The sequence below is a fragment of the Maylandia zebra genome, linkage group LG7 (genome assembly GCF_041146795.1).
Source record: "Maylandia zebra isolate NMK-2024a linkage group LG7, Mzebra_GT3a, whole genome shotgun sequence".
In the NCBI taxonomy this organism is placed as follows: Eukaryota; Metazoa; Chordata; class Actinopteri; order Cichliformes; family Cichlidae; genus Maylandia; species Maylandia zebra.
Window position 1 is genome coordinate 62683152 of NC_135173.1, and position 13888 is coordinate 62697039.

General features: G+C 38.4%; 1 protein-coding gene across 1 annotated transcript; it reads right to left on the bottom strand.

The window, feature by feature from the left end:
• Positions 1 to 2318: 2318 nt before the first annotated feature.
• On the bottom strand, positions 2319 to 13101 carry LOC105941355 (putative E3 ubiquitin-protein ligase HERC6). The gene is made up of 20 exons (XM_076885506.1): positions 12885 to 13101; positions 12677 to 12797; positions 12476 to 12552; positions 12127 to 12348; positions 11876 to 11967; positions 9863 to 9981; positions 9692 to 9751; positions 9493 to 9598; positions 9181 to 9379; positions 8546 to 8694; positions 8322 to 8429; positions 8094 to 8192; positions 7505 to 7672; positions 7268 to 7408; positions 6984 to 7153; positions 6725 to 6788; positions 6565 to 6635; positions 6285 to 6468; positions 3944 to 4046; positions 2319 to 3012 (listed from the first exon to the last, which is right to left on the bottom strand). The coding sequence occupies exons 1-20, from the start codon at positions 13099 to 13101 to the stop codon at positions 2804 to 2806; spliced, it is 2679 nt and encodes an 892-aa protein (XP_076741621.1). The 3' UTR covers positions 2319 to 2803.
• Positions 13102 to 13888: the final 787 nt, after the last annotated feature.

The window sequence follows — 13888 nt, forward strand, 5'->3', positions numbered from 1 at the left end:
CTCTCTTACACCATCATCACTTTCTCCACTTCACCTTTAGGTAAACTTGCTTATTTGCAAAGATAAGTAGAAGCATGACAGTATGTGGATGATCCAGAGTCATTAACAAACACACAGAACAAAGTTTGCACAGGTTTTCTGTAATTTTGTGTGTGCACGTGTTTTTTGTTTGCACAGGACAATGTTTCCATACACATACTGAATGAGGACCAATGTTTTTGAATGAAAACTGGATCTACTTAGTTCTGCCTGTATTTTCTTCACATGTCTACACTGATATGACTGCACAATTTTAAGAGTTTAAGCAGCCATAGAGGGAACGGTGCCACTACGCCTTGGAAGATGAGGGCCGATTCAAACTTTTTATATTTTGTGTTTAATATAACTGACAATGACTAGGAAACCTAAAAAAGATGATACAACACATTAACACACAGAGTATATAATAACACAAATAATCGTACTGGCGATGATTGCTCGTATTAGGTGAATTAAAATCCACCAAGAATGCATTTAAGGTTTTGTTTCTTTCATTACACTTTCAGTTGACATGTGCTTTTCAAATGTTATATTTAAACTGTTTAATATAGTGGTCATTCCATCCACCCACCTTTTATCTTTAATAGTTTTTTAGATGTTGGTGAAAAAAGTGTTCATGACAGTGTAGATTTCTGGTATTTTGTGTAAATTTAAACATGTAACAATTCAATTATTTCTAATAATAAAAAAGTGTGAAACTGACGTTAGACTTGTTTGGAAATGAACCACCCCATGTTGTGTAGCTTTGTGGATTTTATACTTACTGGATACATACTTATTTATTATATAGGCTGTACAGTACATAAAATGAAAAAATTGCATGTTTTATGTAACTGAAATGTTTAATCAGGTAGATTAAAGAAAATAAGAATGTTACAAAGTATATTTATATGAAACGTGTACACTTACTGCGTTTGATGTATTTTAATGATATAATGTAACACATGCAACAGGAAAAAAGCCAAACTCTGTGAGGTTTTTTTTATGTGTTCATTTTTGTGCACAACATCTGAAATCAGTCTGTCAATTCAGGCATTAGTGCTCAACCATCTCAGCTGTTGGTCAAATGCTTTTTCCATCAAACTCAGGTCATAAAACCCCAATATTTTACTTTATTAAATCCCTGTGATTCGTTGCTTTGTTGTGACTCTTTGGACATACTGAAGAATGAGATTCGCACTTATTGTTTTACACGTTAACATGAAATACAGTCCTTATAAAGGAAAGCTTTCTTCTTGTTTTTAGTCACTTCATCAAAGACCTCCCAAAACATCTGTATGGTGAGGTGGTCTGCGCTTTATTCACCTTCATAATGTGTGTTCTAATCATAGTGAAAGAGACTGTTAGATATACCAAAGATAACTCATTCACAATAATGGGATGTGATAAAAGAATTGCAGACAAATTACATCTTTGTGTCACTAACAGCTGTTTATCTGTTTCAGCTTTTCCCAGTCACTGAAGTCTTTGCCCACCATCACTTCTTGCAGCTCCTTTGGCCTGAAGAGTTTCACCAAATCCTGCTCACACACCAGGAAGAAGCCTCTCTTGAACTCCTGAAACACATTCTCCACTGATGTGTTGAAGGCATGATTCACGTAGGCATCCACAAACTCCTTCCTGTTTGGAAGATAAAAGTAGTGATTTACATCCACACTTTGGTCAAATCATGAACTGTTCTGTTCCATTTTGTTTAAAGAGTGGTCGCTTTATATCTCTGCCACTGATATTTTACTGTGGTTACTTGTCCCATGGTAATTCATTGTGTAGAAACCTGAAAATTTGTGGTGTGCTTCAAGGATATGCATTCGACCTCTTTCTGTTAGATGCTTCACATTGGCCACAAACGAGTTTATGTAATAAAGCTTTGTTTCTTTGTAGATGATATGCGGTTATATATTTCTGTAAACTGACTTTACAGATCAGCTGCATTTGTAGGCTGATCTAGAGTTATTAGATTAGATTAGATCATAATAAGTGATGACTTGTTATTATCTATAGCATCTGTCTGGCTGGAAGAAACTATGCTTGCTTTTTTAACATATACTATGAAAAACATTTTTTTTCAAATATATGTCCCAGCTTTCATCACTTGTGACTCTATTGTACTACTGTACTCTTTCTTCTTCAAATCGTGTTAAGGAAACCTCAGACTGCAGTAATTAGGGATTTACTGACACCAGGTAAGCAATGTTTAGTGTAAAATACACTTTTTTATTGTTCCAACAAATAACCAATGTTACATATGTTAAAGATTTATTATTGGAAATAATTCAACCCCACCAGAATTAAATAAAACACAAAGAATAAAGTGATAAATAATACAGAAGTGCTCTATTGGATTGTATTACATAGTCAGATGTTTATAGCAATATAGTAGTTATAAAGCAATACATTCTCCTGTTCATGTTTGTCTGAGCATAAAAATTAGATTTGATTCATAAGAATTATAATGCAGCAGTAACTTAAATTATTGGATAAATTATGACATATTAAGAAAAGTCAGATAATTCTAAAGTGCCGTATGATGCTGATGCTGTTACACAGCAGTCTTATGTAGGGATGTTGAATTTTTTGAAAAAGATACATGTTACAAAGTCAAGTTGTGCATTTTCTATAGTGTAATATTAATGTAATACAGTGTAAATTATCCTGAGGTACCACAGGAAAAAAAAGATGAGTTCCCAGAGTAAAAATAAATCTCATCCCTCCTCCTCAGCTCAGACACAGTGCACGCTCCTTTAGAGCTGCATACGATCCACCATCACAGTGTGAAATCTGTATCTGCTAGCAGGGCCTCTGTCAGTCTGTCTCGCATGATCTCCTTAGTTGAGTAAAAAGGCAGATACAGATTAGAGTGACATGTCTCTGACTCAGGGAAGTGCTGATCACAGGTGCCACTCTGAAACTGCACCTTCATCTTGACCTGGTCGATGCCAAGAATAGGAGCTCTCCTGTAACCAGTCAGGAACCCTGATGAACAACAATGGAAAGAAAATATAATTTTACTTAATTAATGATAGTTAGACAGCTATCAATGTCAGTATATTGTGAAAAAGCTCATCAATATCCAAAAAATTCTATAGGAAGATAGCACTGCTCATCATTTTTGGTCATTTGGTTGGCTCACCTAAGCTAGCTTATACTAAAAATGTTATCTCATTAAGCAAATAATTAACAACGTTTTAGTAAATTTGAAAACTTTTACATACATCTTATCATCATCACATCACAGGAAAAAGTATTTTTGCATATTTGTCACATTTATGTGTAAAAAGTAAATACAAAACACAATTGTTAATTTATCATTTCATTCATTAAGGGAAAAATTATTCAAGCCTAGCTGGCCCTATGTGAAAAAGCAATTGACCTCTAAATGTATTAACTGGTGGAAGCATCCTGGCAGCAAGAACTGCAGTCAAGTGTTTGTGATAACTGGTAATGAATCTTTACATAGCTTTGGGAGGAATTTCGGCCCACTTTCCTTGGCATACGTTTTTGTACTTTGAACAAGCATAATAAAAACAGAATCAGGGCCCAGTGCAAAAACACATGGCTTTTTTAAAAGGCTTAACCAGGCTATGAAGAATCTTTCATTTGACTGAAATATTGTTATTAAGGTATATTCGTCAGATCTGCAATAAGCCGGGTACTGACCTATTCAAATTATAGTAAGAGAGTCACTACGTTGTCATTATACTTAAAATCATCTGTCAGAATTTGAGGTGTTGTGTCTCTTTTGCATTTGATGACTAACTCAAACATAAAGCAGCTTTACAGTATATTAATCAGAACAATGCTGCTCTCTAATATATCTTGGTAAAGTGCAGAAAAATCTAATGTTTTATATGATACAGTGTGATTTCAGTAACATATCATAATGGAGGCTTCAGCAAGTACTTACGAAGGAAATCTTTCCTCTGCTCTTCAGTTAGTTCATCAAATACCTCCCAAAACATCTGTATGGTGGGGTGGCGGTCATGATATTTCCAACCATAACTTGTGTTCTGAAAACAGTGAAAATGACTGTTATAATAGAGTTTTTAAAGTCAGGCATATATACACTATGTTGCCAAAAGTATTCCCTAACCCAGGGGTCAGCAACCTTTAAGACCCAAAGAGCCATTTGGACCCGGGTTCAACGTAAAAGAAAACACTGGGAGCCGCAAATACTTTTTGACATCTACAATGAAGATAATATATATTGTTTTTTACCTTTATGCTTTGTGTGAAAAACTAAGGTGTGTTGCTTATGAAATCCATGAAGTGCTACAGAGAAAGTTACATTTTATTAATGTAATTAACACATTTTGAACTCTTAAAGAAACATAACAAAAGGAAAGACACCCAGCTGAACTAAAATGATCCATGTAGCAAACAAAAACTGTGAGCCGCCACCCTTATATCGGCTTTTGGAGCCTTGACCTCACTTTTAAAAAATAATTGGAAAAAAAGCACTATGCTGCTAAAAAATGAAAAATAGATATTTGCAAAATTCTGCCTAAATATGTATTTTACCTGGTTAATGTGTGTGGCGGGGCGTGGTCTGCAGGGGAGGCGGACGCACCTGAGCGCCACCCGCAATCACACCTCGCCGCCTTAACGTCTGTGCCATCTATGCTGTTGTGTTGTTGTTGCTATGTGTTGGGCTGTGAGCTGAAAAGCTACAGCCGGCTGTATGCGTACAGCAACCGTGTGTGAAAAGTGGTCAATAAAGAGATGCTGAAAAGCACGTTCATGGAGACATCGTCGGGTCTGCCATGGTATGTTTACAATGGGACTTCTGCTCCTGAACCTCTGCGCACAGCGTCTGCAAATCGGGGCTGTACGAAGTCACTTTCATCTTCACGCAGGACTGTAAGCTGTCATCTGTGAGGCGTGAGCGGCGTTTGTTTTTAACATAGTTCACGGTGGAGAACAGCTGCCGACATAATGTGGATCCGAAGATCCATAATTGGCCTACCTGGGGTTGAAAGTCTCGATAAATGCACGGCGTTTCGGCGGGTACACCGGCTTCCGCGAGTGTGGCGCTTATTTTGAGCGATGAAAAAATAATAAAATATAATTTTATTTTTATATTTCAATATCACAATAATCTTCCAATGTAGAACTACAAGTTAAAAAAGAACTAACATAAATAAAATACACTTCAGTTAAATACTTTTAATTTATTTTCCCAAGCCACGCAGAGCCGCACTATACGGACTAAAGAGCCGCAGGTTGCCGACCCCTGCTCTAATCCATCCAAATCATTGAAATTGAAATTTCCTCGCTATTAAATATTCCATAGTCAGCTGTTAGTGATATTAAAACAAAGTGGAAGTAATTGGAAATGACAGCTAGTCAACTGATGCTAAGGCTCATAGTGCACTTAAGTCACCAATATCTGCAGTCTGCTATTGCTACAGATGTCCAAACTTCATTGGTTTCCATGGCTGAGCAGCTGCATCCCAGCCTTACATTGACAAACACAATGCAAAGCGTCAGATGGAGTGATTTAAGCATCTCAACACTGGACTCTAAAGCAGTGGAGATGTGTTTACTGGAGTGACGAATCACACTTCTCTGACTGGCAATCCGATGGATGTGTCAGGGTTTGGTGGTTGCCAGAAGTACTTGTCTGACTGCACTGTGCCAAGTGTAAAGTGTGGTGGAGGGGCGGTTTTGTTGTGGGGCTGTTTATCAGGAGTTGGGTTCGCCCCCTTAGTGCAGATGAAAGGAACTCTTAATGCTTCAGCATATCAAGACAATTTCATGCTTCCAGTTTGGGGATGGCCACTTTCTGTTCCAACATGGCTGGGCACCAGTGCACAATACAAGGTCCATAAAGACATGGAAGAGCGAGTTTGGTGTAGAAGAACTGGACTAGCCTGCACAGAGTCCTGACCTCACCCTGATAGAACATATTTGGGATGAATTAGAGCAGCAACTATGAGCCAGGCCTTCTCCTCCAACATCAGTGTCTGACACCACAAATGCACTTCTGGAAGAATAGTCAAAAAATTCACATAAACACACCTAAACCTTGTGGAAAGCTTTCCCAGAAGAGTTGAAGCAGTTATAGCTGCGAAGGGTGGGCTGACTATTGTATTATACTATCATACAAAAGTCTGGATTAAGACTGAGATGTGACTCAAGTTCATATTTGTGTTAAAGCAGCCGACTGAATGCTTTTGGCAGTACACAGTTATTGTGCTACAGGACAGCTGTGAAACTACAGCCTGTGTCTGTTTGGCTGAATGTACCTGTTTGAACTTTTCCCAGTCATACACGTCCTGGCCGACCAGCACTCCCTGCAGCTCCTCTGGTCGAAACAGCCTCACCAAATCCTGCTCACACACCAGGAAGAAGCCTCGCTTGAACTCCTGGAACAGACTCTCCACTGATGTGTTGAAGGCATGATTCACATAGGCCTCCACAAACTCCTTCCTGTTTAGGAGGGAAAATGTTAAATTAGCAAATATTTCACAGAGACAAAGGTGCTGCAGATGAACCTCACAAACACTTCATGTTTTATATGCTTACTTATTTTGACTTGTCAGTGGCTTTCCAGGAGTTTGAGGATCCAGGTCAACATATGTTCCATCCCAGATTATCTGTAAATTAGTTATAAATCAGATGAGTTTAGCTGCAAAACCTGAGAATGAGACAGATTACTGATCATCTTCTATAGTAAAACACATACCAAAAAGTCCATGTAGAGATTATCCAGAACATCATCTTCATAGTTTAAGATGGTCTGCAGACTCCTTTAAAGAAATTAAAACAAAAAGTTGTATCAAAAGAAGTTCAACTATGTACATTTTACAGCAGCCACAAGTTACTGTAACTTTTGACACACCACAACTTAAAATACATCCATCCATACATTTTCTTCTGCTTGTCCAGGGCCAGGCTGTGGGACCAGCAGCAGCATGTGTTACTGAAATGAAATGGATACTTACCGTCCTACAGTCGGGCTGAACTCCTTCATATCCTCCAGTGTCGGCTCTAAACCGAGTAGCTTCTTGAACAGAACCAGTGGGAATGGTAAGTGTATGATACACTGGTTGTACAAGGCCAAGCCACACAGTAGTCCAAACAGGAAGAAGTTTCTCTTGCTCTCCTCTGTTGCCTGCATTAATAAAAATTCACTTTGGTTTATTTTTGGTTCATTATTGCTTATCGTTTAAATTTTAATCTTTTAACCAATTTTATACAGTTGGTGGGTTCAGTTTTAAAGTCTTACATTGGAGGGAAACCATGCCAGGGTTTTGGAGTCATTGAGCATGAACATCCCAGATTCTTCTGACACCATTTTAAGAAACAGGTGGTGAAAAAGGTCTCGTTTGTAGACATCTTTGATGTTTGGATCCTCATCAAAATGGACCTGAGAAATATAAATATTAGAGATGCTTCTGGAAAGAACAGTTGCAGAAGAATGGCTATGCATTAATCATCAGGTGAAAATCAATCAAATATTCACCACAAGTGGCTTCTTGAAGTCGCTGTGAGGAGCAGCTGCCAGCTCTCTGAAGGTGCTTTCGAAAAGTGATGCGCGCTGCAGGTGCAGTTTAAAAAATTTGGGTTTTGACTGGGAAATCCATCCGTATTGAAAATCAAAAACCATCTGTGGAGGCGCCTGCTGTTCATTCTGCAAGACAAAACAAAGTATCATGATTTTAAAATAAATTCTCTATTTAAATCCAATTGTGATGTATATAAGGCAGCTGGTGAACCAAGTGAGCTAGACTGGCTCTTGCTTCTGTTCTGAGGTTCTGAAACTGACGCCTGCCTGAACTGTGAGTGAAAAGAGTGCTGAGAGAACTAAAACAAATAAAACAACAAAATGTTGGAATCTTCTGCAGCACTGAGGGCAGCTGCTGATTCATGATTGTATTCTGTTAGTTTATTTTCTGTTGTGACTCCTTTGTTTTTTATAGATGGTTGTTTTGTCTGTTATATAAAACTGCTGAATAGTGTAGCTTTAAAGTGCGATCACTAATACACACTAACGCAGACTGGAAAATTACAAATTCTGCTATTGTTTTCCTGTAACAGGGTGGTGAAGTTACCTGAGTGAATGCAGAATTCATGTCAAAAACCAGCTTCTTTGATTTCAGATCCATCACAAATGGGTACTTGCACAGAATCACAGGCAGATCATCTGCATTCTGGAAAAAAAAGGAAACAACCCACATAAACAGTTAGTGAGCTTAACAGTGTGTTAACATGAATGAGTCATTTGGTGGGTTGACTGCCATCTTAGCAGGTTCAACGTACTTGTTGTCAGCTGACCTCACCTTGAGTTTTGACTTTGTTCGCCAACGTTTGAGATCCTCCTTTAGAAACATCTGGCTAAGCTCGAGGCAAAAAGTTGTTTCTGGGATTTTCTTGTTTATCTCATTGGTCTTAAAACAAGAAGTGGTAGTATTTGTTATACTGGCTGTGTGAAAATCCAACTTTTTTTGTTGAAAAGCTGAGCAGTAATACATTTAATTAAATTTTGATAATTTGTGATACTGACATAGTACATATGCTGGAGGATTAGCAGTACGTTTCTGGCTTGAGCGTCGCAAGAAACAGACTTAAAGATTGGAATCCACGAGAGGGCCGTCTTCCACACCTGAACATATCTGATCATGTCGGAGGGTGACAGTGAGGACCACCATTCCCCTGAGGATGACAAAGTTACAGTCAGCTCTTCACTGGCTGATATCATGGATTAAGAAGTCTAGAGTGTTCATTAGAATAAAAAGCTATCATTTAATACATTGATGCATTTAAACAGTATATACTAATCCAATAAATACACTTTTAATAGACGTGCTGAAGATTTTAAAGTTGTTAAAGTCTGCCTAAATATATGCCTGAACAACAGACTTTAAAATTGCTTTAAAAACAATTAAATTACATTAAATAATAATTGAGTTGTGACATAATTATGAGCTCTGAATCGCAAAGCTTCAGCAAGGTTTTGGACTAATTCCTCAGATTTGTTAAATTAGTTGTTAGTTTAGTGTTTTTTGCATAGGTGAGATTGTGTTATGGGAAATGCATTAACTGCTTTGAGAACTGTTGGAGTTGGATAGAATGATGTTGATGTGAGAACTGCACTAAAGTCGGGACAGCCAGTAAGCAAAATAGTAGGTGTCACCGTACCTAAAATCTGGACGCTTTCATTGGGGAGTCGTTGCATGGTAGCAGCGACTGCATCAGCAAGCCTTTTGCTTTGTTGCCATCTGCATTTCTGTATGCATGCATGCAGAAGTTCATTGAGAAGCAGGAAGATCCTCAATCCTTCCACTCCCACAGGGTTCATATCAACAGATGGAAGCAGCTGCAGAACAGCAGTCTCAGCCTGCTGATGCAACTTGTTATTAATTAAAGGTTTAATTAAAGTCCACTTCTTACTTTTTTAGTTAACTGCTCATCAGGTTACAAACGTGTGTTAGTCACATTCCAGTTCAATACCTCTGCAAAAACAACATCTTGCATCACCAGCTTCTCAAAACTTTGCCGTGCAAGTGACAAGTCCAAACCGGAGTACGTTGGTGAAGTTTGGAAATGTTTATCTTTGCTGACATGAAGAAAATGACAAATGTGTATCTTCAAATGTTAAATTCAACAGATATAAAGAAGTCATGATCATGCTCATAAATGGTGTTCTTACCTCCTGTCAAGAAAGCTTTGATTCATACAGGATGGAGATGTGAGCATCCTGTGAATTTCCCTGCGAAGAGTTCATGAGGTTAGTCAGTAACACTAAGACTACAGTGTACATGCTGTGCAGCAAACCAGTTACATACAACAACAATAACAGCTGCTTTTGTGTTAGACTTACTCTTTTAGATTTTTCCACAGCTTTGGATTATATGCAGAGACCCATTTGTCAATCATGTTATCAATAGAGTGTTCTGTCACCTTGTTCTTTGTGCCACTGCCTGACTCGTGATCAGCGCCCTGTGAAAGAAGCAAAGGTTCATGTTTGGTTTAGACACATGACCTCACAAGTAGATATAACTGGTAAAGCCATGTTTACATCCTCCCACAGGTATCCTTACTGCACTGTATGCATTTGTGCTGGTACCTCATTAGGCGTGCGTGTTGCAAATGAAGTGTTTCCTCCTGCATAGATGTTAGAAATGTCTAGAATAAAAACAGATGAGAAATTATCTACCTAAGAGTCAACTGTACTGTATGGGATGGTTTTTCAGTTCCAGAAAGAAATATAAGATATAGCGACTTGCTCTTACAGTGGGCTTAATTTGTGACATTTAGTCAATAAACCTTTTTGTTGTTAACTGTGGTTAACTTGGTTATTTGGATCAAATTCAGGTCCAGTTTTATTTGCTTAAATTTTTTTTTCATCAGCACTTTAAAAACATACAGCAGAAAACCTAAAACCTGCCGTGAGTTCATGACATTTATTTTTTGGATTATTTTAAGTTTTCCAGTATTTGATGCGTGGCCAAACATTTTGTCTATGATTATATTCAAGCCCTTATAGTCAGAATTACAAATTATTTTAAACTAAGGCTTTACCCAATTATCTGTTGGGCTATTGGCTCATCCGTGTTACACCTGCAGCAAGTGCAAAGCCCAACAGTGCAGCTCCTCACTGGTTTCAGAAGACTCAGTACCTCTGAGTAGCACTTTTTATTGTTGCATAGTGAATATATGTGTGTGTGTCTTTGTCAGGTTTATAACCTCTATCTATACAGTTGGATGTGACACACCTTAATTATTACTCTAACAATAAAATTATTTAATTGTTACTGTTAGTTTTGTGTAATTGTAAATTGAATCGACTCTTCTGTTCAGATAAATGTATTTACCATGTGGCAGTTGCACAGGTAGTGGCACTGATGCCTGAGTCTCTTCTCCACGTCCCAGCTGCCCTTGTTCATTACACCCAAACGAGTACACCTTCTTGGATTCTGTCAGTACCAGTATGTGGTAGCTGATTGAGAAAAGAGTGCATGAAAAGGAAAGTCCACAATGTAAAACATGCTTTTTCAAAGGTTTTAAACATCTGTGTTGTTGGTGGACCTCAGTATGATCACTCTGAAGATATAAGACAGAAGTTGAAGTTTCCTGTTTGCTCAGCAGTAAACGCTTTTCTTTTTCAATTATTTATGATATAATAATAATTAAATGTTACCTTCCACATGCAACCTTTGTGACCTTTGCCCCCCAGAGCTCTGCAACAAGCCGAGGACGCTGTTCATTTTGTAACGAGTTGTGGCCAAGCTGTCCATATTGACCAGAGCCAAATGTAAACACTGCACCGTCCTGAGAACCAGACAACAGTTCATATTAATTTTTTCCATGTACATATAGTTATCTCAGGAGTTTGTGGAAAAGCAATTAGAAGCCAAAGAATAAGAAACAAAAAGGCGCTTTCATAATTAATGCAAAATGATCAATGATGGCATGAAAGTACTGGAATTTCTTTCAAATTAAAAAACAGACAAATAAAATAAACCTCAATATAAATAACTGGAGTCAACTTTAAACAAAAAAAATAAAAAAGAACACAGATCGAGTGTATATCAAATATCATGCATTCATCTATTATTTCCTCCTGTAAAGCAACCTTCAAATTAAAGCGTAAAGTAATTTGAAAGAAGCGCAAAGAAAACAAAAAACAAAGATTATGGAAATAAACATGGAAACAACGACAAAGACCACAACTGAAATACTGAGTTCAACACTTCACACAACAAAATACATCTTCTGACATCTATCAATGTTTTAATCACAGCTCATTTAAATCATAGTCAGCATTTAATTGTTTCTCTGCTTGTTCTGGTGGTACAATTTTATGTGAGCCTGTTAACTGTTGTTGACTCACCTTTGTCAGAGCAGCAGTGTGGTCCTTCCCACAGGAAATGGAAACAGTTTTCTTCATGTTTAGGTAATGAACCGGAGTCGGTGTATGTCTGTCTACGAGAAAAACAAAATACTGAATATTGCATGTATATTTTGATACCTGCACCTTGAGTACATATACATCAGATTCCTTCTGGGAACCACACTTCAGTGCAATATTGACAGATATTGACAGATACTGAGAGTGAGAGATTTAAACTTTCGTTGTAGTACCTTGTGTGTCACCCAGTCCAAGCTGTCCACAGTCATTTCTGCCCCAGCTAAACACTCCTCCAGAGACAGAGAGGGCGAAGCTCTGCTCTCCACCTGCAGCGACCTGGACCACTGGGATCGCTGACAAAGATCTGACATGCTGGGGTGAATTCACGTATTGCTCGTTTGTGCCCAGACCCAGCTGCCCCCTGGAGTCCTGGCCCCAAGTATACAACTGACCATCTGTGAGGAAAATCAACATAATACTTTTCTATCATATTAAACCCCTAAATCCACTAAACCTGTGAAAAGGATTAGTTTTCATTCAGGTTCACAAGCCTTTTCTTGCTTACTACATACTTCACGCTACCTTTTGTCAAAACGACTGTATGCTGGCTCCCACAAGTCACCTGAGACACCTGTTTGTTGCGCAGTGCTTCTGGTGTGCTGACAGAACACATGCAAGAAGTGATCAAACTCTTCTGTGCTTACAACGGCAGGTTATTGTGAATTCAACTGGAAATTGAAGGACGATCCCTTAAAAGCTGAAGCTGCAAATCTTTGACCTCACCTGGGACTGAAAGGAGGGCGAGCTTGATCCACACAAAAAACGATGCCGCTTTCAGACAGAATCCTCACCACATCTTCACCACAACTCACAGCCTCAATCTTCTCTTCGCATTTCACAATCTCTGCAGATTTACACACAGAGCAGGTCATAGTGGATCAACACAGGCAGAGAAGTGAAATTGAGACAGAGACATAAAGCTGATACTCACTCTGTTTCCCTCTCACTCTTCCCTCATCTTGGCTCTCAACTGTGTGAATGATGTAAACATCCCCATTTCTTTTAATGAAGGCAAGCAGTCTGTGACCTGCTGAAAGATCTGTGACTTGAAAGCTGAGGTTTAAAGAGCGTACTCCATCAGCAGGTGAAATATTTGAGGGTCTTTTCAAGCGAAAGCCCTGCTGCCAGTCCTCTCCCCATGAAAACATGATGCTAAAATGACTGTGCAGTACAAGCAGCTGCTTTTTATGACTCAGGTGGAAGTATGAAACGAAACCTGACTGGTTTATTGAGCAAAGTCAGCTGTGAGAAAACAAAACTTACAAACAATAAAAACACCACACCTAGTGAGTCACTGGCACGTGGTTTATTACCTTAGCTGGAAAACCAAAAACGAAACTGGAGTTGACGTGTGCAGATTTTGCATGACAGCAACATATTTACCTATACTGAGCAAGTCATTCGCATGAGTCACGAAGTTACTCTGCATTTGGTGTTTTCTGAAGGAGGTGTGGCTTTTACCCTAAATAACAAGAAAATGCGTGAGGATGTTAAATGTTAAGTATACCAGGTGTGCAAGATATCATTTATCCTTATCCTTATTTTCTGTCATACATACCATCACAATGATGGATGCTCATATTTAACATGACCTAAGATTCAGACAATGGTGTCATTATATGTACAAGTAATCGCTGTGAGCTAAAAGCTTGTAAGTACTTTGTTCCAGACTGTTTCTTTAAACTCTTGGCTCTGTATGATGTCAGTGAGACCAGGTATTCCAAATATTATCATCTTGGTGTCACGATGCCGGGTCTTATGACCCAGTGTTTTGAGTTTAGTTTATTTGGATGTTTATATGATTAAGCTCATGAGTTTTTCTAGTTCTTTGTTATTAGATTCCCCTTGTGTCTTCCAACCCCTGTTAAGTCTCCCTTGCCCTTCATGTGTTTCATGTCTGTTATGTTGTCAAGTTCATGTAGTCATGTCTGCGTT

Excerpts from the sequence above, each read along its gene's own strand:
- LOC105941355 (XM_076885506.1), bottom strand. The coding sequence starts at position 13,101 with ATGTTTTCATGGGGAGAGGACTGGCAGCAGGGCTTTCGCTTGAAAAGA. Across the intron at positions 12,798-12,884 it reads AAGAGTGAGAGGGAAACAGA|AGATTGTGAAATGCGAAGAG; the intron begins GTGAGTATCAGC and ends GTAAATCTGCAG. Across the intron at positions 4,047-6,284 it reads ACTGGGAAAAGTTCAAACAG|AACACAAGTTATGGTTGGAA; the intron begins GTACATTCAGCC and ends CACTGTTTTCAG.